This window comes from Molossus molossus, unplaced genomic scaffold (assembly GCF_014108415.1).
Source record: "Molossus molossus isolate mMolMol1 unplaced genomic scaffold, mMolMol1.p scaffold_m16_p_14, whole genome shotgun sequence".
Taxonomy (NCBI): domain Eukaryota; kingdom Metazoa; phylum Chordata; class Mammalia; order Chiroptera; family Molossidae; genus Molossus; species Molossus molossus.
In genome coordinates, this window is record NW_023425349.1 from 237799 (window position 1) to 260017 (window position 22219).

The 22219-nt window shown below is 63.8% G+C and overlaps 1 protein-coding gene across 2 annotated transcripts in view; it reads left to right on the forward strand.

The window, feature by feature from the left end:
- Nucleotides 1-16742, forward strand: part of NACC2 (NACC family member 2) — a 61463-nt gene extending 44721 nt beyond the window's left edge. For both annotated transcript variants that reach the window (XM_036261710.1, XM_036261709.1), the window contains exons 3-6: nucleotides 8834-8998; nucleotides 10168-10273; nucleotides 11291-11388; nucleotides 12615-16742. In XM_036261710.1, coding sequence (XP_036117603.1) covers nucleotides 8834-8998; nucleotides 10168-10273; nucleotides 11291-11388; nucleotides 12615-13102 — 857 coding nt within the window. In that variant the 3' untranslated portion in view covers nucleotides 13103-16742. The remainder of the gene's footprint in view (nucleotides 1-8833; nucleotides 8999-10167; nucleotides 10274-11290; nucleotides 11389-12614) is intronic.
- The last annotated feature ends 5477 nt before the right edge of the window (nucleotides 16743-22219 follow it).

A 22219-nucleotide genomic window follows, 5' to 3' on the forward strand; every position in this document is an offset into this window, starting at 1 on the left:
ATTGGTCTACATCCTTTTCAGCTTTTCTTAGGAATATTTCATAGTTCTCTGCACATCTTTTGTTCAATTCATCCCTAGAAATTCATACCTTAGTTTGGTCTACATGGTGCTTACGTTTTTTTTTCTCATTAGATGAGTGAAAAAGGAATCGGATTATGTAACAAAATCTGGTCGCTCGATAAACTCACTTATTTGTTCTTAATTTTTTTCCTTTATTGGTTTTAGAGAGAGAGAAAGTGAGAGGGAGAGAGAGATGGAAACATCGATGAGAGAGAACATCGATTGGCCGCCTCCTGCACGTCCGTCCCGTACCCGCCTCCCCGGGGATGGGCCCACAACCTGGGCACGTGCCCTGACCGGGAATCGAACTGGAGACCTCTAGGTGCAGGGTCGACCACTGAGCCACGTGGGCCAGGCTCACTTATTCTAGCAGTTTACCTGCATATTCTTGTGGGATTTCTCTGTATACAGTCAGGTCATCTGGTAACAACGATGGTTTTTATTTATTTCCCTTGTTGACTTTCCTGCTGCCTGACCAGAACTCACTCCTCCGCGGTCTCGGGGTCTCGTTCCCACTCAGGAGAAGCCTCCGCGGTGCCACCTTTCAGTGGGATCTTTGCTCGAGACTTTTAATACACTTGACCAGGTTAAGGAGATTCCTCTTTTCTACATCAAGCGTGTTCCCTTGTAAGCAGGTAAGTGTGGAAGTTTAGCAAAGACGTTTCTGGCTATCGAAGTGGCCGTGCCCGGTCCCTCTTCTGCCCCTGATGTTCTCAATTACATTGATTGCTCTTTGAGCAATAATTGTTTAAAACCCTTGCCTCCCTGGCCTGGGCTGGATCTAGATGTATGTGACGGTGTGTCCTTCATACAGACCTCTGGGTTCAGCTTCCTAGGTTTTGGGGGGGTTGCCCTTCTCTGGTGCAGGTCCCGAGGGGAAGCCCTCCGAGGTGTTCATCTCCGGGAGGGGCCTCGGACAGAGCAGGCGGTGCAGGGCCAGGTGTGCGGCGGTCGCCAGACCTGAGCACAGGGCCCCGGTCGTCCCGACCTCCAGCCTCGGCACCGGCAGCCCGTGAAATACCCCCAGGACAGCACACACCGTGCGGGTGCCCGTGTGACCCCCAGACCCACGTCCGAGGAGGTGGGCGGGCCGAGCAGGGCCTGTGGGCGCAGAAGCGGGGTGTGCGAGCTCCGTCAGGCGGGGGCCCCGGCCGCAGGGGTGAGCACACGTTCCTCACCTGCTAATATTTTCTTGAGGGTTTTTGCACCATGTTAGCGGGGTTCCTGTCTCCCATGTCCCTTCAAAGGGGACGTCTGATGGGTGCTGTCAGGCCCGTGGGGCCTCCTCGTGCGAACGGACAGTTATTTCTCTTTCGCAGTCATTCTCAACCTTCCTGATGCCACCACCGTTTAATACAGTCCCTGTGGGGACCCCCGACCATGAAGTTATTTTCGTTGCTACTTCGTAACTATCATTGTGCTACTTTTATGTCTTAGGCGACCCCCGGGAAAGGGTCGTTCGACCCCCAAAGGGGTCGTGACCCACAGGCTGAGAACCACTGCTTTAAAGGGTCCAGAAGGCCCCGGCCCGTGTGGCTCAGCAGTGACAGCGTCGGCCCAGGGACCGAAGAGTTGTGGGTTCGATTCTGGTTGAGAGCACGTACCTTGGCTCGGTCCGCGGCCCCGGTCGGGTCGTGCGGGAGGCAGCCCGTCGATGTGTCCCTCTCACGTCTGTCTCTCTCTCGCCCCCTCCCGCTCTGTCTGAAGATGCATGGAAAAATATCCTGGGGTGAGGATTAAATAAAAGTAAAGGGTCCAGGAGAGTGTGTATCGAGTTTGTACCGAATGTTTCAAAGCGGCGCGGTGAGCGGGAGGGCCTGTCCTCCTGCCCGGCGCAGGTCTGTTCTTTCTCGGGTGGGTTCGGCGAGCTTCCTCTGATGTTCGGATGCGTCGGCTGACTTTCTCCCTAGTGTCGCCGGGAGGTTTTCGAGCTGTGGACAGGGTGTGGCCTCTGTGACGTGGCAGGTGCGGCCCACAAGCTCAGCCTGCCGTTGATATTTCTGAAGGACTGTTTTAGGAAAAGGCAAAAGCAGGGACAGGCGGCAGCAGCCCGAAGGCCTGACTGGCCTTCGTGGTGCAGGAGCTGACCCTGGCCACGGACTGTCCTGCTCTCGGTGGTGTTTGTGACTTTGTCCCCTGCCCTTTTCTTTGTTGAGACGTGGGGAGGTCTGCATCCTTCTCGTCTTTTACTTTTAAGTATGTTTTTATTGTTTGTATTTTTTTAGAGAGAGAGGAAGGGAGAGAGAGAAACATCGATCAGCTGCCTCCTGCGTGCGCCCCACTGGGGACCCAGGTGTGTGCCCTGAATGGGAATCAAACCCGGACCTCTCAGTCCACGGACGACGTTCAGTCCCCTGAGCCACACCAGCCAGGCTCCTTCTAGTCTTCAAAGAACCGACTCGTGGAATATTTTTCTTTATTGTATATACTTATTTATTTATTTATTCTTAAATCCTCACCCGAGGATATTTTTCCATTTATTTTCAGACAGTGTGGGAGGGGGGGAGAGAGAGAGACATTGATGTGAGAAGGACAATCGACTGGTTGCCTCCCGCACGACCCTGACCAGGGCCGGGGATCCAACCACAACCAAGGTGCGTGCCCTTGACCGGAATCAAACCCGAGACACTTTGGTTCATGGGCTGACGCTCTAACCGCTGAGCCAAACCAGCCAGGGCAGGTGTATATACTTACATGTGTTGTAATTTCTCTTCTTCCTTGGAGTTTGATGTGTTCTTGCCTAGGTTTTGGGTCCCTTTTGATTCTTGATTTCAAGTCTTTTCGTGTCCGCGGGGGGTCTGTCCAGTCCCGGGGGCGCAGCCGATTCTGCCCAGCACGTGTCCGTGCGCCGGGCTGCCGTTCTCGTCCCGCTCACAGAATGTTCTCGTGCACGGGCCGTGCTGTCGGGGCCCCTGGGTTAAGTGCTGGCGTCTGCTTCGCTTCCAAACATGCTTTGGATTTTCCGCTCGTCTTCCTGCTGTAATTTCTAAATTGAGTTTCCCGCGGTCCTGGAGGAGACGACCATGTTGGTGCTCTGAGGTTGGCGGTGCCGCACGGTCGGCCTGATGACCTCACCACAGCCGTGGTGTCTGCAGGTCCCCTGGTCCGCCGGCAGTTCCTCGGGGTGGCCGAGGGGCGCACCGCCCCGTTGCTCCGGCCACTTGTCTTGAGGTTCCGCTGTGGTGTGTGTCTGTCCCTCTGTCTCTGTCTCTGTCCCTCTGTCCCTCTGTCTCTGTCCCTCTGTCTCTGTCCCTCTGTCCCTCTGTCTCTGTCCCTCTGTCCCTCTGTCTCTGTCCCTCTGTCTCTGTCCCTCTGTCCTTCTGTCTCTGTCCCTCTGTCTCTGTCTCTCTGTCCTTCTGTCTCTGTCCCTCTGTCCCTCTGTCTCTGTCCCTCTGTCTCTGTCCCTGGCCCATCCTCTGTCCCTGCCCCACTATCCCCGTCCCCTGCACTTGGGGCTCCATGTGCCCTCTCTGTTGCATGGAACCGAGGTGTTCCTTCGTCTGCACCCCTTTCCTCTCACTCCGCACCCCCATGGCCCACCCATCTTGACCTTCCTCACGGCATTGTGTCGGATCGGTGGGGGGGTCCCCGTCCTCACCCGCCCCTCTCCGCCTGGCTCCCGTCCCTCGTGCTCCAGAGATTGTCACTCTGTTCCTGCATTTTCTGCTCTGAGTACTTCCCAGCCCACAGGTCTCTCGTCTGTTCAGTCGCGTTCCCAGGACTTTTGTTGATTCTAGTCGTCTGGTGACATTCTCTCTGCACAGTTCGGGGGTCGTGGTGCTGTCACGTAGGGTGACGTTCTCCTCTCGCACAAATTGGGGGTCATGTGCGGTCGCCTAGGGTCCATCCCGGGTCTTGTGTGAGTTGGTTTTTATCAGTAGGTTCCGTTCTCTCGTGTTCCTGGTGACTGTGCTGAATGCTGGGCTCCGCGTGGAAATGTTGGGAGCTCCCAGCATGCTCCTCCTCGGGGGCCCGGGGGCACGGTCGGAGGTCTGGGGGGGCAGGGTCGGAGGTCGGGGGGCATGGTTCAAGGTGGGGGGCGCGGACCGAGGTTTGGGGGCTGTGGTCCAAGGCCTGGGGGCTGAGGGCCGCCATGGCAGGGTAGGGGATTGTGACCTGCTGGGTGGCCCCACTCCTGGGTCTCTGAGTCTCAGCTGGGGTCCCCCAAAGCACCACCTCCTCAGCAGGCCCCAACCCCGGGTCTGTCCGGCTGACACGTGAGAACCAGCTCCTGGACTGACCGCCGTTTCTCAGAAGCTTGCCCAGCACGTGCTTCGCGGTTGAAGCGAAATTGGGAAGTCAGGCCCGAGGCCAGCTCCCGGGGCCATGACCCCACACTCGGCCTGTGGCCCCTTCTGCTCCGCCCACAGCGGTCCTCCCTCTCGGGGCCCCGCAAGTCCCGGCAGCTTCCTTCACTGCAGCTTGGGGGTTGTTCTTGGTGGGGGCCGGGCTTGCGAGCAGAGGGCAAAACCAGCAGAACCCACTGGATCCGGGTGGCAGTGGCCCGGGCGGTGGGCTTCGTGGCCATGTGCCAGCTGGGACGGGGCCAGGCTGCGTCGGGTGGGGAAACGCCCGGAGGGAGTTTCAGGTGCTCTGACCTGTCTCAGGGGCAGGCAGGCCCGCGGGTCCTGGCCCCTCTGGGCACTGTCCAGGTCTGACCACTCTCCACCCGGGTCTCTAGCAGCTGCGCCGGCACCGTCCTGAGCATGGGGACCCCAGGCACCTGCCGGTCACTTTCTGTCTTCTCTGCGGGCCCAGAGTAGCCAGTGTCACGGGTCCTCACGGTCGGTTTCCCCTTTGTCTCTCTCTCTTCCTGGCTTTCCCTGCACGACTTTTGTCATTTTCTACCCAAAAGACCCTATTCCATGGGCTCTAAACACGTTATTTTCCCGCGTCTCAGCATCCGTGAAGTGGGCGTGTCTCACGGCCGACGGTGCGGGACTCGGATGTTGGTGGCGTTTCCGTCACATCCAGGACAGGACGGTGACCGTCATGCCCCACCCACGCTCGGCACCTGTGTTCTCCGGTGTGGTGCTGTGGTGTCAGCACAGACACGTGTTCCTCCGTAGGTGGCCCTTTCGGAGCCACCGTCTGGTGGGCGCCGCCCTGGTGTCCCCCGTGGCGTGTCTGAGAGAGGGGCTGCCTGCAGCGGAGCAGAGAAGCCGGGGGGCTGGGCAGTCACCCCAAGTGCCCATGATACAGACCAGCTCCTCTGTGCTGCCCCGTGGTCCCCTGTCCACCCCCGCCCCAGGCAGACGTGTGTGCCAAGGAGTCACCCCACTCTTTGGGCTCCTCAAACGCAGCAGGACAAGTCTGAGTTCATCCGCAGCTGGTTCCTTCTCACGCCGAGCTGTGACCCGCTGTGTGGACGGCTGTGTGTCACCTGCAGGACAGCAGAGCCAGTTCCCGTTCGGGCCCTTGTGGTCAGAGCTGACACAGACATTCTTGTCCAGGGTGCTGCGTGGACAGTCTTCATTTCTCATTTCTGGGGTGACACCTGGAAGTGGGTTTGCCTGTGGAGACTTAACCCTCTTCCAGCCTGCCCGTGTCCACCGTTTCCTCCGGCCAAGCCCACGGCCCCGTGGCTCCGCGTCCTCGTCCGCGTGGGCTGTGCGTGGTGCGCAGGCCTGACCCCTCCGGAGGCGCCAGGCGGCCTCGCTCCGGGGTCTGGCTGAGCTGCGCGCGGTGGCGGCGAGGGGACAGGTTTCCCGAGCCCGCTGCCCGCCCTCCAGCGGTCTGTCCAGATCTCCCGTCCCTTTCTAAGGCTCGCTCGGCTCCCGTGGGGTGCTGAGAGCACCCGGTGTCTTCATGGCACGGCCCTGTCGGACCCGGGGCGAGCCAGCGTCTCCCCCGGTCCCAGCGGCTTGTTTTCTCGTCCTTCCCAGACAGCAGTGTCTGCTTTGGACAAAGTCCGGTGTCTCACTTGTAGGGCTTGTGCTCTTGGGCCGTGTCTAAGCATTTAGCACAGAGGTTTTCTTCTGAGGGTTTCGGGGTTCTCTGTCTCATGTCGGGCCCGCCGGCCCTTTCCGTCCGAGTGGGCAGAGGCGTGCGGTTCAGATCAGGGGTGTGCTGCTGTGAGACCAGCCACCGGGCCCGTTGGCTGACGGGCTGTCCCCCCACCGAGCGACTCCCGCACCCACAGAGCAGCTGGGGGCACCCCGGGCCCTTTCTGGGCTGCACGGCCTCCTCCGGCCTCCTCTGCTGTCGTTCAGCCTGGAGCCGGGCAGCATGAGTCAGCGCTTTCGCTCCCTTTGGCTCACGTTGACTTTTTCTGTATAATTAAGGACTAGGGGGTCATTGTCTCGTCCTGCCGTGCTCGCCAAAGGCAGATGCCCTCGCCCCCCACCCGGGCCCTGCCCAGCCTCCACGCGCGTTGTGGGGCGCCCGAGGGCAGGGGCTGCCTCTGCTGTCTGGGGGTGTCCCCTTGGTTTCTCCCGGGGACACACTGCTTCTGGTGGCCTCTGCCACGGCAGCACCCGTGGGCTGCGGACGGAGTGTGTGTCTTGGGGGGAGTGTCCGTGGCTTTCTCGGGATTCTGAGTCGGGGACCCCCAGGAGGCTAAGGAAGTTCAGGGTGGGGCCAGCCTGACCCCCGGACCTGCATCACCTGTGCCTCCTCCATCCATCCTGTAAACATTTCTTTCTTGTGGTAAAATACACATAACATTGACCATCTTACCCATTTTTTTTAATGCTCACCCGGGGATATGTTTCTGTTGATTTTTTTTTAGGGGGGAGGGAGAGAGAGGCATCAATGTGAGAAACATCTGTCCGTTGTCTCCTGTATGTACCCCGAGCAGGGATGGGGCCCGCGGCCTGGGAAAGTGCCCTGACCCAGAACCGAACCTGACCTCTTGGTGTGTGGGACAGTGCCCCCAACCACTGAGCCAACCGGCCAGGGCTCCTTCCTCACAGCCGAGCACCGCTCCGGGGGTCAGGGGCACTCACTGCAGGGCGGCCACCACGTCCTCTCAGACACTGTCCACCCTTCCAGCTGACTGTCCCAGAAAACGCCCCCCCCCGGCCCCCACTTTCCACTTCCTGTCTGGATCTGACTTCTCAGGGACCTCGGATAAGGGGGTCACACAGGACTGTCCTGTCTCTGGCTCCTCCCTCTCAGAATACTGTCCCCGGGTCCTGGTCCTTCCTTGCTGAGTGATGGGGTCACCGAGGCAGGAGTAGAGGGCTTGGAAGCACACGGGGACCCTCTGGAGCCCTGGAGGGTCCGCACGGTTTCCTTCGGCCATTGTCACCTGTCTGCCCAGCCACGCTGTTCCTGTTGAGACCCCAGTGACTGGACTCACCTGTCCCAATCGAGAGCTGTCACTCAGCTCCCCACACCGCAGCGAACCCCTCACCGCGGCTCTGCACGGCTCCTGTGCCAGGGGTTGGAGCTCCCCAGGAACCACTGCTGCTGGTGAAGGTCCTGGGGTGACAGGAGGCCACGCCCCACCCTCAGCCCACCAGGGGTACGGCAGCGGCCCCGGCACGGCGCCCCGGGCACCAGCTCGCCGGTCCCCAGAACCTAGTTGTAACGCAGGCCCCTTGGGCCCTGGAAGGAGGAGCCCAGCAGGGCCAGGGCGCAGGAAGGAATTCGGGGCACCTTTCCAGCGGCGCCCCCTCGGGTGTGGGTATTTTTGGCTGGCGTGGCTCTGGTCCGGGCCTAGCGCCTGTTCTGGATCCGACGTCTCTGGCTCCTGGTGTTTAGAAAGGCAGGGCGAGGCCCGGCGGGTCCAGGAAGCACTGTGTCTGTCGTCTGTCGGTGCCGGTGGGCGCCAGGCGGCCCGTCTGCCGCGTGGGCACAGGGCGGCAGGAACTCTGCTGCAGGTGCCGGGGGGCCTGTCTCCTGTGCCCCAGGTGCCCGCCCGGGGGGCTCCAGGCTTGGAGATTTTCCGGTGCTCGCTGGCCCCCCACCCTGCAGGGTTCCCCACATGCCCGGTGGGAAATGCCCTCATCTGTGTGGCCAGAGCTGGACTGAATTCAGAGGGGAGGGCACAGGTGGAGGAGTGGCCTGGGGGTCCTTGGGTGAGGATTCGGGCAGCTCCACTGTGTGGGCACCCACCTGCCCCCCCCAGTGTCCCGGCCTCCGGGCAGCAGTGGTGTGGGGGATACCCAGCAAGTGTCCTATCAACCTGGGTCTCCTTGAGCACCACAGGGGTCCCCGCCCTGGCCACAGGAGGACAGCAGCAGGCCTGGGGGGGTTAGGAAGGGGGGAGCGGGTCTTCCACTTGATGCCTGGCCAGGGGACATCAGGGCGCCTCCCTATCCCCCATCGTAGCTGCAGGGTTGGCTGGCCCAGGGGTCCCAGACTGTCCTCCCACCCCCTCGAGGTGGTCTGCCAGGAGCATTCACAGGTGCTGCCCCCGCCCCCGTAGCTCTGCCCCCTCCCCCAGGCTCTGCCCGCCTGTCTTGACTGCTGGCAAATGTTGATGGAGCTGCCTCTCTGCCAGGTGTGGGTACAGCCTCCGGGGAAGAGAGCCCCTCACAGAGGGGCGGCACCCCACATGTACACCTCGCCCTGAGCTTCTGCCTGGTGGGTGCCTCCAGGAGCTCCCAGGGGTCTGGGCGACTGTTCCCGGGCCTGGGCGGGCACCGTCCCCCTGCAGGGGCAGGACCAGGCGGGCCAGGAGAGTGGGGCTCTGCCAGGCCTGGTGGGCAGGAGAGGGCGTCGAGGGCAGGCACCCAGCGGTCTAGGAGGCAGAGAGGGTGTTCCTGGACTCCGCCCCTGCCCAGGGCCGCTCTGGGGGCCTCTGACCGAAGTTCTGTGCCCACAGTGCAAGAGAAGCCGGAACCGGTGCCGCTGGAGAGCCGCTCCTGTGTCCTCATCCGCCGGGACCTGGTGGCCCTGCCCGCCAGCCTCATCAGCCAGATCGGGTACCGCTGCCACCCCAAGCTCTACTCGGAGGGGGACCCCGGCGAGAAGCTGGAGCTGGTGGCAGGTGAGGCCCGCGCCGCCGCCCTTGTGTGCAGAGGTCCTCCAACTACTCCTCTGCAGAACTATGGTCAGGGTGCTCATCACCAGTCAGTCAGAAACAGATAGACCTTCTTCTGTTTCCTCCCATTTCCGTTTGGGAGACTGTGTCATTAAGAGGAGTTATTCAAATGAATTAATTTAGCATTTTAATTGAGTCCCCTGAGCGGGTCTTGCTTCTGATGGGCAGGAGCGGCAGGGACCTGTGTTCTAGTTTGGTGGCAGATTAACCAAGACCAGTGCCACCAGACTCCCCCCCCCAGACTCCCCACGTGCCCGTTGCCATGCCCGCAGGGAGATGCCAGGGGTTTGGCGCGGCCGCTCTTGGAGGCGGGCTTGTCTGGACAAGGAACTCCAGTCAGCAGCCCACGGGGCCGGTGTCCTTGTCAGAAATGTTTCTCTTTGCAGTGGGGTTTGTTCTTAGATGTTAAGGCTGTTCAGGGGGGATGGTTGCTGATGGCTCCTCGCTGGTGGACGTGGTGCCCTTTCTAGGGGTCGCTGCTCTCGTCACCAGGACCCCAAACACAGGCTGCCTGGGACCAGGGCGCCGCCTCCTCCGGGCACCTCCGCTCCCTCAGCCGGCCGCAGGTCCCCGACTCCGTCTGTTGGTGTTTGGGGTCCGAGGGGCCCAGCCCCCGTGACAGGTCTCCCCACAACAAGGGGGTTTAGGGTGACCTGCTCTGCCGTTGAGTTTGAGGCTCTGCAGACATGACCGGTGGGTGTGAGGCCCTCGGACGCCTGGCATGTTGAGGTATCAGCGGACGTCCCTGAGCTCCCACCTGGTGGGGTTCCCCGGTTTTGCCAGGTTTCTCACGGCCGACAGCAGCGTGTGGGCTCGTGGTCGCACCGTGTCCCTGAGCTGGAGGTCTCTGACTCGGTGGAGCCCCAGCCCGACCTCCACGACCCACTCCCGTCCCGGTATTTGGAAGGGACCGCAGGGCAGGACAGGATGTTCCCGGACCCTGGCCGAGCCCGGGAGTGCCCTTGAAGCGGGAAGGTAGTTTGGGGACAGCCGAGAGCGAGCCACCGAGGCTGCCTCCCCAGCGCAGGGCCTCAGCGCCCTGGGGGTCCTGTCGGGTCAGGAGGGCCTCTCCCGCCCCGTCCTGTCCGGCCTCACTGTGTGTCTGGCGGCCGCAGGCTCAGGCGTCTGCATCACGAGGGGCCAGCTGATGAACTGCCACCTGTGTGCGGGCGTGAAGCACAAGGTGCTGCTGCGGAGGCTGCTGGCCACCTTCTTCGACAGGTAGGCCCCGCCCGCGTCTCCCTGGGTCAGCGTGCTCCCCGAAGCCCCCCCCCGCCCGTCTCCCTGGGCTCAGCGTGCTCCCCGAGGGCGCCCCCCGCCCGGCGTCTCCCTGGGCTCAGCGTGCTCCCCCAAGGCCCCCCCCGCCCGGCGTCTCCCTGGGCTCAGCGTGCTCCCCCAAGGCCCCCCCCGCCCGGCGTCTCCCTGGGCTCAGCGTGCTCCCTGAGGGCGCCCCCGCCCGGTGTCTCCCTGGGCTCAGCATCTCCCTGGGCTCAGCGTGCTCCCCGAAGCCCCCCCCCCGCCCGGCGTCTCCCTGGGCCTCAGCGTGCTCCCCGAGGGCGCCCCCCCCTGGCGTCTCCCTGGGCCCAGCGTGCTCCCCGAAGGCCCCCCCCCCCGCCCGGTGTCTCCCTGGGCTCAGCGTGCTCCCCGAAGCCCCCCCCCGCCCGGTGTCTCCCTGGGCTCAGCGTGCTCCCCGAAGCCCCCCCCCCGCCCGGTGTCTCCCTGGGCCTCAGCGTGCTCCCCGAAGGCCCCCCCCCGCCCAGTGTCTCCCTGGGCTCAGCGTGCTCCCCAAGCAGCATGTGCCTCAAGACTCCCTCCCCCAGCCCCTAGCGTCTCCCTCCTTAGCAGCGTGCCCCCCCCCGCCCCAGCGTCCCCCTAGGCTGCAGTGTGCTCCCCTAGGACCTTGCCTTTCCAACAGTACACCTGGTCAGCCCAGGACCCTGGGGTCAGAGGCCAGACCCTCAGACATTTCCGGGAGGGCTTGGGGACCCCCCACCAGAGTGAAGAACACTCTCCATTCCCCGTGGGGCCTTCCTGTCTCCCCTCCACCAGAGGGTGTGGGGCCTGTACCCTGCACCGCACCAACCCCTGGGGATGCGCACCAGTCCATAGGAAGACCCGGGGTCCCCATGCCCACCACGGGCATTTGGCTCCTCGCCCCGCACGCAGGTGGGGAAGGCCTTTCCCACGGTCCCCTGTGTCCACCTCCTCATTCTGCCTTCCTCCCCGTCCCTCCGCCAGGAACACACTGGCCAACAGCTGTGGCACAGGCATCCGTTCGTCCACCAGTGACCCGAGCCGCAAGCCACTGGACAGCCGAGTCCTCAACGCTGTGAAATGTAAGGGCGCGGGTCTCGCGGGGGCGGGGTTCTGGAGGAGCCCCTGGGACTCAGCTGGGAGGGTGGCCGTGAGGGGGCCAGGCTGGGCCCCGGGTCAGAGGAGACGACAGAACGGTTCTGGGGAGCCAGGTCTCGCGGTGTGAGCGTTCTTGGCGGGTTTCCAAGCATGATGAATTCAGCTGTGAAACTATTTTAATATGTGAAATAGATCTAATTCTCCTTTTTGAACAAAACCCTTTATTTACATTTGGAGGTTATTTTGGGCCTTTGCCATCTGCTCGGCAGCTCCTGCCTCCCACTCCTGGGCACGGGGGGTGGGGCCCGCCATGCCGAGGCAGACGCTGCCCGTCCCGCACCCCGTGTGGGCAGAAGCTGACCAGTGCCCAGCGCAGCCACGCTGGCCAAGTGCGCGTCTTCCCGTAGCCATGGGCACACGACCACGGTCATACTTTCTTGCTTAAACAACATCTCGTGTCAGAGCAGAGGGCCTTTGCCATCGGCAGTGTGGGGTGCTGTCCAGGCCTCCAGGAATGCTGGGCACGGGTGTGGCTGATGCTGCCCGCCGCAGGGCTAGTGTAGGGGGCTGGCCGGGGGCACCTGCTCCTGGAGACCTGGGGGAGAGAGGGGTGGGTCATCATTATCAACACTGATGCTGACACCGAGGTTGCTCACTTGCCCGGGGCTGGGCACCAGCTCCCTTCTCCCTCTGCCCAGCCTGTGAGTGGACACCCAGGCTCTGCCCTGACTCCCCCTCCAGCCAGGCTGGTGATATCTGTCAGGCTCATTTGACCAGGCCCTGGCCCCGGGCGGGAGCAGGGTGGGCAGAGGGCAAAAGTGAGGTCAGAGATGCCAAGGGCCTGCCCAAGGCCACACGGCCAGCCAGAGGTCAGAGAGGGCCGGAGCCCGGTGCCCTCCGCTCCCTGGAGCCACAGCCTTGCCCTGGGCGCTCTGGCTGTCTCTCCTCCCTGAGCGTTCTGTCCCGGAGTGTCCTGTGGCCTGCAGGGCCCTGGTGAGAAGGGTGACCGCTGGTCTTCAAGCTGCGACCTGAGAGTGTTGGGCGGCCACATGGTCTCTGGGCCCATGGGGAGCAGGGCCCATCCCCGTGCCCTGGCCCAGCAGCGGCCCCTCCAGCACATGCTCTGACCCCAGGCGGTCCGGGGCCCCTGGGGAGGTGGGGGGCAGGGCGGGGAGCCCCAGCAGCGCCCTCACGCCCCCTGCCCCCCCAGTGTACTGCCAGAACTTCGCGCCCAGCTTCAAGGAGAGCGAGATGAACGTCATCGCCGCGGACATGTGCACCAACGCCCGCCGCGTCCGGAAGCGCTGGCTGCCCAAGATCAAGTCCATGCTGCCGGAGGGCGTGGAGATGTACCGCACGGTCATGGGGTCCTCGGCCGCCAGCGTGCCCCTGGACCCCGAGTTCCCGCCCGCCGCGGCGCAGGTGTTCGAGCCGCGCCTGTACGCGGAGCGGCGCGGGGACGCGGCCGCCACCGTGGCGCTGAGAACTGACCTGGGCGCCCCCGCCAGCGCCGCCTTCGAGGCCGGCGAGGAGGCGGAGGGCGCCGGCTCCGTCATCCAGGAGGTGGCGGCCCCCGAGCCGCTGCCCGCCGACGGCCAGAGCCCGCCGCGGCCCTTCGAGCAGGGCAGCGGCGGCTCCAGCCGGCCCCCGACGCCCGCCGCGCGGAGGCCCGACGGCGCCTACGCCGGGACTTTGTAGGGCGCCCAGGGACCGGTCCTAGCAGCTTGCATGCGTTACTAATACAAACAAATGTGATCCAGCCACTTACCTACTGAACTGCTGTTGCCTGAGAAAAATGTGATTTTTATTCTGCTTGTATTTAAAATTTATGAAGGAAACAAATGCATTCGTGACACTGTAAGCAATTAGCCCACTGGCTGCTGAGCTGTGAGGAAGGCCCAGGGCCCCTTTGGATACTCGAGGTCAGTCTCCAAGTGTAGCTTCTCCCTCCTCGGAGGGGCGAGAGGCCCCAGGCCCTTGTGCCCAGCCCTGCCCGAGCCTCCCCCTTCCTGCCCTCTGCCAGGACGAAGCCAGGGACCCGCGTCCTTACCCAAGAGGACGCCGCCCACCTCTCCGCGGCCACAGCCAGGGCTGGGCCCCCAAGGGCCAAACTCCCTGTTTTTCCTTCTTTTTGCAACTCGGGGCCAGGCCTGCCGGGCCGCTGTGAGTGTGGGGGGGTGTGCTAGCCTGTGTGTGAGCGTGTGTGGGGAGCAGCGTGACGAAGCTGGGCCTTGCTGTCCCTGTGAGGAGGAAGGGTTCCTGGCTGCACCTGCTCTCCGCCCCCACAGCCCCTCGGTGCACCTGGGCCCCTCTGGCTCCTGCCTGCTGCTCGCTGTCCCATGGGGCGGGGCGCCACCCAGGTGCCCCCCCAGCCTTGTTGGGATTATGTTTGTTTATTTGTTCTCGTCTGAATACAGATCAATTTCATACATGGTTTGGAAACTTTCAGACCCAAAAGAGCAAAAAATTAGGGAGGACTGGGTGTTCCTGCCCCTGACCCACTATGGCTTGAGGGCAGGTCATCTGTATGCCATGTCCCCCCACCCCAAGGCCAGGTTTTACTCACCTCTTGTTGGGGGCCAGAGTGTGTGGCGATGTGGAAGCTATTCAGGGGCGGCCTGAGGGCCGGGCATCGTGCTGCGGGGGCCAGGGGCCGGGCTGGGGTTCTGACCCTTGGGGTGTGCCCCACGCGGAGGCTGCAGCGGGGGGCACAGGCCTGAGCTGAGGCAGTTGCAGGGTGCCCGAGGCAGCAGGTGCCAGGTTCTGGCAGGTGTGAGGAGGGCCAGCAAGGACCAGCGCAGCAGTTACTGGTGTGTTTGATGCTAGAATGTTCCCTTTGAAGTGTAATTGCTGGTTTTGGGGGGGAAGGAACATGGGTTGTTCCGTAGCCACTTGCCCAGGGGCTCTGTCCTCGTCCAGGGGCTGCCTTCCTCCCAAGTCCCAGGCAGCCCCCAGATGTGGCCAGAGACACCCCCTCTGTTCCCAAACTGCAGGGGTCTCTTGCTTGGTGCCTCGGTCTGCAGCCGTCTGCCTGTGCGTAGGGCCAGGCAGGCGAGGCTCAGACCCACTCAGGACCCACAGAGCTGAGCCTCCCCAGCTGCAGGGCCGTGGGGGGTGGTCCCAGCATGGGGCAACCTGGAGGGGTGTTCAGCTCTTTCCCGCTTACTCCTGCTGACCGCTGCCCTTCCTGTGGGGAGACACTGCTGAGGTGGGGGATCCTTCCCAGCCTTCTGGCCCCCTCCAGCCAGGCCAAGGGGTGCCTGGCCTCCAGGAACACCTGCAGCTTCTGGGAAGGGGTGGAGGACCCTGGTGGGCTGGCTCGGGAGGTCATCTCAGCCCCTTTGGCACCGTCCCTGCCCGGGACACGGGCCGAGCCCTGGGGTCTGTGTCTCAGGAGGCTTCCGCTCCTGCTGGGCTTCCAGCCAGCACCTGGCCCAGGGGTGGGCGCCGCCTCCTCCCAGCTGGGCCAGGGCCCACTAGGGACCAGAATGGAGCCCTCCTGGAACTGAGAGGCCATGACCCCCGCATGCTCAGGAGGCCTCAGGGCCATGAGGTGACGGTGGGTGAGGCTGACTCCCACCCATCGCCCCTCTGGAGTTTCCCTTATCTGCTCTTCCCACCCAAATTTGCACTTTAATTTGACCATCCCTGGGGACCCTCGAGACAGGCCCACCTGTCCTGACTGTTGACAGAAGGGCTTGCTCTGTCTCCCTCTCTCTCCTCCACTCCAGAGTGGGCACGGCCGCCCACCGGGGCCAGGACAGGGAGGGTGCCACTGGCCCAGCAGAGGAGGCGGTGGCCGCACAGAGAAGGCCTGGCCGAGGCTCAGGCCTGCACAATGTCCCGTGACCTCTGCCCTTAATGTGTGTACGCGCTGTCTGTTTTGTTCTGGGTGAGGAAGGCAGAGCCGCAGGTGGAACTTGAATCATTAAATGTGAATGGGTTCTGAGCTCTCCCGTGCCCCGGGCGGGCCGGGCGAGCATTTTGCACTAATGTGTCCCGCGGTGGGCGTGGGTCCGGAGCGTTTGCAGACGGGAATGGCTGACGATTGTACGTGCCGGGGCGTCCCTCCGAGTCCCGGGCGTTCCGCGGGGCGGCGGCGGCCTGGCTCGGGGGGCCTTTCAGAGTGCCTTAGCATCTTTTGATCATTTTTCCCAAGGAAAACCAATTACGAAAACCGGACCCTCCCCCTCCTCTGTTTACAAGACGAATAATTCCTGTTCTGTCGGCGTGATCCTGACCCCCAGACCCTGTAGCTGGAGAGACGAGCCACTCAGTATTTATGAGATGTGTGCACCTTTATCCCTGAGCTTGACACTAGCAATACGCATATACTACATAGTCTATTATAGAGCTAAGTCGTGATGCCGCGAGGAGGAGAGAAGGGCCTAATGGCGGGTAGCTGGTGTGGCGGCTGGACCCCAGGCCCCGCCCTCCTGCGGGAGGCAGCTGGGGAGGTGTGCAAACGGTCCCAGGTCCCACGGAGGGGACCAGAGATGTGACAGAACTGTGAGCTCGGGTGGGGCCCGCCCCAGGCCGCCGGTCTCGGTACTTGAATTGTCTCGTTTTCTGCACTGTGTCTGGCTTGCCCAGAGTTCTCTGTGGTCACTTAATTTTGCATTGGATGTGATTGTCTGTCTTTGCCCAGACTGGGCGCAGCTGTGGATGAGAGCGAGAGGGCAGACCTTGGGCGCGAGCCGGCGTCCCCTTCCCGGCCCCGGTGCGGTGCCTCTGGGCAGGGTCTCCGGGAGCCTGGTGTATTTCTCCTCCAGGAAAATTTATTTTGTTTATGTTCGGCGCTGGGAGGAAGGCAGAGGCGGGGCGGCCGTGCGGGGACGCGGGTGTGCCGGCCCTGACCTGTTCTCGCTGCATAGTGGGGACCGTCTCGCCGGCCCTGTGCGGCCTCCCCGGCCTTTGACTGCTCAGATCCTCCTTAGACAGGTTGTTTTCATGGAAATATCTCTCAGGAGGGAAGGGCCAGTTACCCATTAACCAGCTGAAAACTCCGAGAAAGCAGTGACCGCCGCAGCCCCGGGGTGCGCCGCGTTCAGAGTGTCGCTGCTGCCTGAAGGCTTGCGCTCGGACCCGAGACCGGCAGGGCGTGGCACAGGGTGTCTCTAACGTGGCAAAGGTTTTGGGTGTTTTGTGTGTGTGGTGTTTCTTGGGAGTAAAGACGGAAAGGAAAATGATGCAGAATCTAAAGCGTTCAGATTGGACAGCCCGCTCGAATTCCCATCAGTTGCGTTGTTAGCGTTTTGCACATGACTGTAATTTTTATGTCAACAGAAGCCAAAACTCGCAATACTATTTTTAGCAGACAAAAAAAAAAAAAAAAAAAGAACTAAGTATAAAAATGTATAAATATTTTTGACTTGAACATTTGGAAGACACTGGGAGCAAACAGACTGTTCATCCTCTGGACGGGATGTTTGGGGAAAGACTTTCAAAGGAGCCGGTGGTTGTGAAGTCTGAGGGGTTAGGGACACTGTAATCGAGACTGTTAAAAACAAATAAATAAAACACATAAACTTCCTGTGCTGTGGAAGGGTTGGTTTCATGTACCGCCGCCCGCGTCCGGCCTCAGCCACGGGAGATGCTAGCTTTTTTTTTATTTGAAGAAGGAGGAGGAAACCTTTGTTTTCGCTGCGTCTCGGTCTCCGGCTGCTGCTTTCTGGCCGCGGCCGACTCTGTACCGCTGACAACCTGTAGAAACGTCCACCCGCGACCACGAAACAGGGCTCCCAGCTACTTCAGGAGGTGGAAATCCGTGATGGACAGACAAAAGGACGTGATCGGTAAATGTAAAGCGCTTTGTAAAATTCACATTTACAGAATAATAAAGTCAGTTCAAACCCAAGTTGCCTGCGTTGAGCTTGGACAGGAGGGTTGAGGGGGAGGCCTTGAGAAGCTGGGGGGGGGGGAGCTGGGTGGTTAGGGTCAGGGTGACCACTGTCCTGGGATGCCCTCGGGACCCAGGAGCCTCGGTAGGGGACGGGCCATCCCCAGGCTCGCTGCCCACTGTCCACACCTGGTCCACTTACCCTCCCTCCCCCAAGGTCTTACAAGGGACGGGGGCTGCTGGGTAGGATGTCCAGGGGGTCACGGGCCTGGGTGAGGGCCTCTCCTTTTCTTTCTATTGCTGCAAAGTGGGACGGCTCACCTGCCTGCCACCCTCCAGGTATGCACAGGCCTCCCCGCCCTGCCCCAGCCTCCTGCTGGACAAGCCCTGCCCCCGGGTGGACAGGGGGGGAATTGCAAGTGGGCAGAGCAGGTCTGGCCCACCGGGAGCCCCTGGGGCCGGGTGGGGACTCCTTCCAGCTGCCCCTGGAAGCGTGCCCCCAGGAGGCCAGCGGGGCTGGGGTTCTCGGGTCCAGGCCTGGCATCTGCTTCCCGCTGTGGACACCGCAGGCGGGTCCTCACTCCTCCGTCCTGTGAGGAGCTCGTCCGGAGTGGCCACCTCGGACCTTACGAAAGCGCCCCTGGTCTCCCCCCTTTCTCGGGCTCTGTAGCGCTGGCTCGGCCCAAGCTGGGATTTATGGGGCAGGCGTCTGCAGGTCTCTCTTCGTGATGTCCTGGGAGCCGCGGCCAGCACGGAGCGGGCAGTCTGACCTGGCTGGACGTGGTTTCCAGAGGGCCCTCGGCATGGGGCCCTGCCGCAGGCGCTGCTGGTCCAGGGTCGCCCTGAGCAATCCCTCCTGCGGCGGCCACAGCCCGCTGGTCCCCAGGCGTGCCCAGGCTCCTGCCCAGCCCCCTGCCCAGCCCAGCTCCAGGCACCAGGCTGGGCACCTGGGTCTCAGTTCCTGCTTCGGGCCTTGTTTGCAGGGTGGTTCCTGCCACCCCCGCCCAGCTCCCCAGCGTCCCCTCGGCGTGTGCTGGCCACTTGCCCTCGGGCCTCGAAGCCAGAGGACGGGGTGGGTTCCCAGTTCACCCACCGGGGCCAGAGGAGACACCCAGACCTTGGGCCATGGGCCCCGCATTCTGGAAGGGCCCAAAGCGCCCTCAGACCCCTACCCAGGCAAACCCCAACCCCTCTGCAGTCAGGACAGCTGAGGCCCACAGTGTGTGTCGGGGGGGAGGTGGTATGTGAGGACAGTTGTGGCCAGGACAGGGTCCCCCAGGACAGCTGCCAGCCCCCTCCTGGTGGTGGTCTGGGGGAGAGGGCACCGGCCCTCCTGTGCTCTGCCCTCTGTCCTCGTCCTTCAGCGGCCTCCGCCTCGGGCAGAACTGGCTGAGGCATCACAACCTGCCCTCGGAGCCCGGTCCCCCTCCACCGCTTTGTCCTGTTGGGGGGAGGGTGCCGAGTCAGCAGGACCCAGAGGCTCCCAGAGCCCTTTGTCCTTCCCACACAAAGGGTAGGCGTCCTGGGGTGGGGGTGGGAGTCCTGAGCCTGTGGGGGAAGGGTGCCCGCTGTCCCTGTGGGGGAAGAGGAGGTGGAGGGTAGGGCTGGGGCCTCCGGACCACCTCTGAGGGGCAGAGGAGTCGCCGGTGGCCCCCACAGGCTGAGCACCCCATGCCCTGCTGGCAACAGCCCAGCTAGAAGGGGGTCCCTCCTGTCCCTGATGCCCGGAGGCTCGGGAGGGTTAGTCACAGCCCTGGATTATTCCAGGGCCCTCGTGGAGGGAAGGACGGTGGTGGGCGGGGGCCTGCGGTGAGGGCCTGGGTGGAGGGAGGTTGGGAGGCTCGGGCCTGCCGCCTACTCTCCTGGAGGCGCCCACTCCAGGGCCTGGCGCAGGTCTGGGCAATGGGGGATGCGCAGGAGGTGGGCAGGGCGGGGTCCAGGGCTCTCCTGCTGTGACGGGGAGCAGAGGCCCTGCCGGTCCCCATGACCAGGGAGGAGCAGGAGCCGGAGGCCGTCTCCCCGTAGGCCCGGCTCCTTGGGTTCCCCTGGGTGTGTGGCGGACTGACCATGACGGCTGGAGCTGAGAGGGACCCAGGAGCCTGTCGGAACCACTTTGGCCACATAGGAATTACGCTGACGACAGCCGCAGAAACAGTGCAGAGATGGCCAGGGCCCCACGTCCGGATCCCCAGGAGAACACCCAGGGACGGCTCTGCCTCTGAGCCCGTCCATGTGCCCCTGGTCCTGTGCTGGAGGCAGCATCACCTCTGGCCTCACTGGGGATGAGCTTGACCCGATGACCTCTGGCAGCCCCTGCCCTCAGGGCCTCACTGAAGTCCCCCCATGACCCTGTGAGGTGATCAACTGTAGGCCCATCTTCTGGTCGGGAGGCCTGGCCACGGGAGAAGGTGCAGCCAGGATCTGACAGTTCCCTCCAAGGTGCTGACCTCACTGACCCTGTCCCTGAGTCGCCCTGACGGGGGAACAGGCACCCCGGGCTGGCAGGTTGGATGGGCTCAGCAGGGCCCCAGAGGGGTGTCCAGCTCCTCCTGCCCCAGGTGCCACCTGTCCATCCGCCTGCCGCGCCCCAGGTGGCGTCCTGGGCCCTCTCTCTGACCTTCTCTGCAGGTGACTCAGGCTCTGAGGAAGTCAGTGGAGAGCAGCAGAGACTGGAGCCGGCTTCCCTGGGCCCCGGGGTGGGGGCGGAGGGGCCCTCCTGGGCGCCCACGGGCTGCCTGAGCGGAGTCTCCTTGCTGTGAGGCGAGGGGGGGGGCAAGCTCCTTCCTTTCTGGAAGCTTCTGCCTTGTCTCTCTCCAGGCAGCATGGAGGGTGGATTTAGAGGGAGGGGGGTGTCCCACCCAGGGCGGCTCCCCCACAGCCTGGAGGCCCTGGCGTTTTCCTGGTGGGGGCCAGCTGGCCTGGTCAGGTCTCTGGAGTCCTGCCCTTCCCCCCAGCCTCCCTGGTGCCACCTCCTGAACCACCCCCCACTGCAGCTCTGCCCACCCAGAAGCCCCTTTCTCTGGAGGACAGTCTGGTGCAGTGGGTGCACCCCACACCGAACACTGGGGCACCTGTTTGATGCCCCCTGTGGGTGCCTCAGTTTCCCCACGAGTTCAGCAAGGGGCGCGGACTAGATCATGCTTCTCAAACTCTGCCTCCCGGTCCCTGGGACCTTGTCAAGTGCAGCTTCTGGCTCTGTGGGTGGGTGGGCCTGGCACTGCCCGTGGACCACCCGAGACTCGGCCAGCCTGGGGGACGGACTCAGCCTCCCGTAGGCACCAAGGGCGGCACGCGGGCACCACGAGCATGTGGGGGCGTGTCGTGGGCAGCTCTGCGCCAGCCCCCGGCCCCCACCGCGCACCCACTTGCCCGGAAGGAGCCCGCAGTGGGGGGGTTCGTGCGGACTGGCCGCTGTCCCCCAGCTCGGCCCGGCTCCCCTTGGCTGGGCTCCCAGAGCACCGAGGGCGGTGTCTGCCCCTCTCACCAGCACGGGGCACATGGTTCCAGCTCCCACCCACTGGGTGGGCCCAGAGCCACTCGGACCCTCCTGTGCGGTGCCCTCATGGACGCCAGCCCGGCCGGCCGTCTGCTGGGCCGGGCACCTCTGGGCTGGGCACCAAGGCCGCTTCTGGGAGGCACCAGGGTCTCCGTGGGCTGCGGCGGGTCTGCTGTCTGGGGACCACGTCCGTGTCACCAGAGGCTGGGGCACGGTGGGGGCAGGAGCCACCTGCACACCCAGGACAGGCCGGGCAAGACCAGCAGGTAGGGCCGAGGGCCTGGGAGGGTGTCTGGGCCTTGGATCGGCAGGGACACCCCCACCCACCCGGTGTCCCAGGCTTGGCCCCAGGTGCCCGGCAGCTGTCTCCCTGTGGCCCCTGGCAGGCGCCACATTCTGGCCTCAGTCTCTGGGGTCAAAATTTGAGCTACGAGAACTGAACCCAGAGTGGGGCCTGGGGCCTCAGCAGGGGTGACTGGTGAGTGGGAATGTCTTGAGGGCAACGGGGACCCTGAGAGCTCCCTCTGGAGGGGCAGGGGCAGGAGGGGCCAGAGACCCCAGGACTTCCGGGAGGTCTTCCGCTCCAGGCCCCGCCCCTCACAAGGACACCGTGCCCTGTGGCCATCACTGCCTACACAGCAGTCACCTTGGCCCGTCCTGTCCCTGCGGAGCCCCTAGCGGACCCCCCCCACCAGGTCAGGGAACAGGTGGAGAGCTGGGCAGGAGGGATGGCCCCTTGGCCTTGGAGAGGCTGCCCCCTCCTTGCCCACCTAATGGGGTGAAAATGAAGGTCCCTGCTCTCCGCCAAGGGTCCTGGGGCCAGGGCGAGAAGGGGAGGCTGGAGACGGAGGCAGAGGAGGCCAGTAAAGCACAGCAGGGTCCCGGGGCGGCAGGGTCCCGGGGAGGCAGGGTCCGGGGGAGGCAGGGTCCCGGGGAGGCAGGGTCCCGGGGCGGCAGGGTCCCGGGGAGGCAGGGTCCCGGGGAGGCAGGGTCCCGGGGCGGCAGGGTCCCGGGGAGGCAGGGTCCAGAGGAGGCAGGGTCCCGGGGAGGCAGGGTCCTAGGATGGCAGGGTCCTGGGATGGCAGGGTCCCGGGGAGGCAGGGTCCCAGGGCGGCAGGGTCCTGGGGCGGCAGGGTCCTGGGGCGGCAGGGTCCCGGGGAGGCAGGGTCCAGGGGCAGGGTCCAGGGGAGGCAGGGTCCCGGGGAGGCAGAGTGGATGGAGCCAGTGGGTGAGGCGTCTGTCTCTCCACACAGGCCCTGGGCAGTCACCCGGCTTCAGGATCCCACCGCCCCTCCGAGAGCCCAGGGACTGGCTGACTCAGGCCCTGGCTTCAGCCCCCGGGGGTCCAGGCTTCACCCTGCCCCCCCCAGGGAAGTGAACTGCCCTGCACTGGGCCCAAAGTGGCGCCTCCAGGACGGCCCCCTCCTGCCGTTGGGGTGGAAGAGCCTGAGCTGGGCCCATCAGCCTGGCTGGGGCGCAA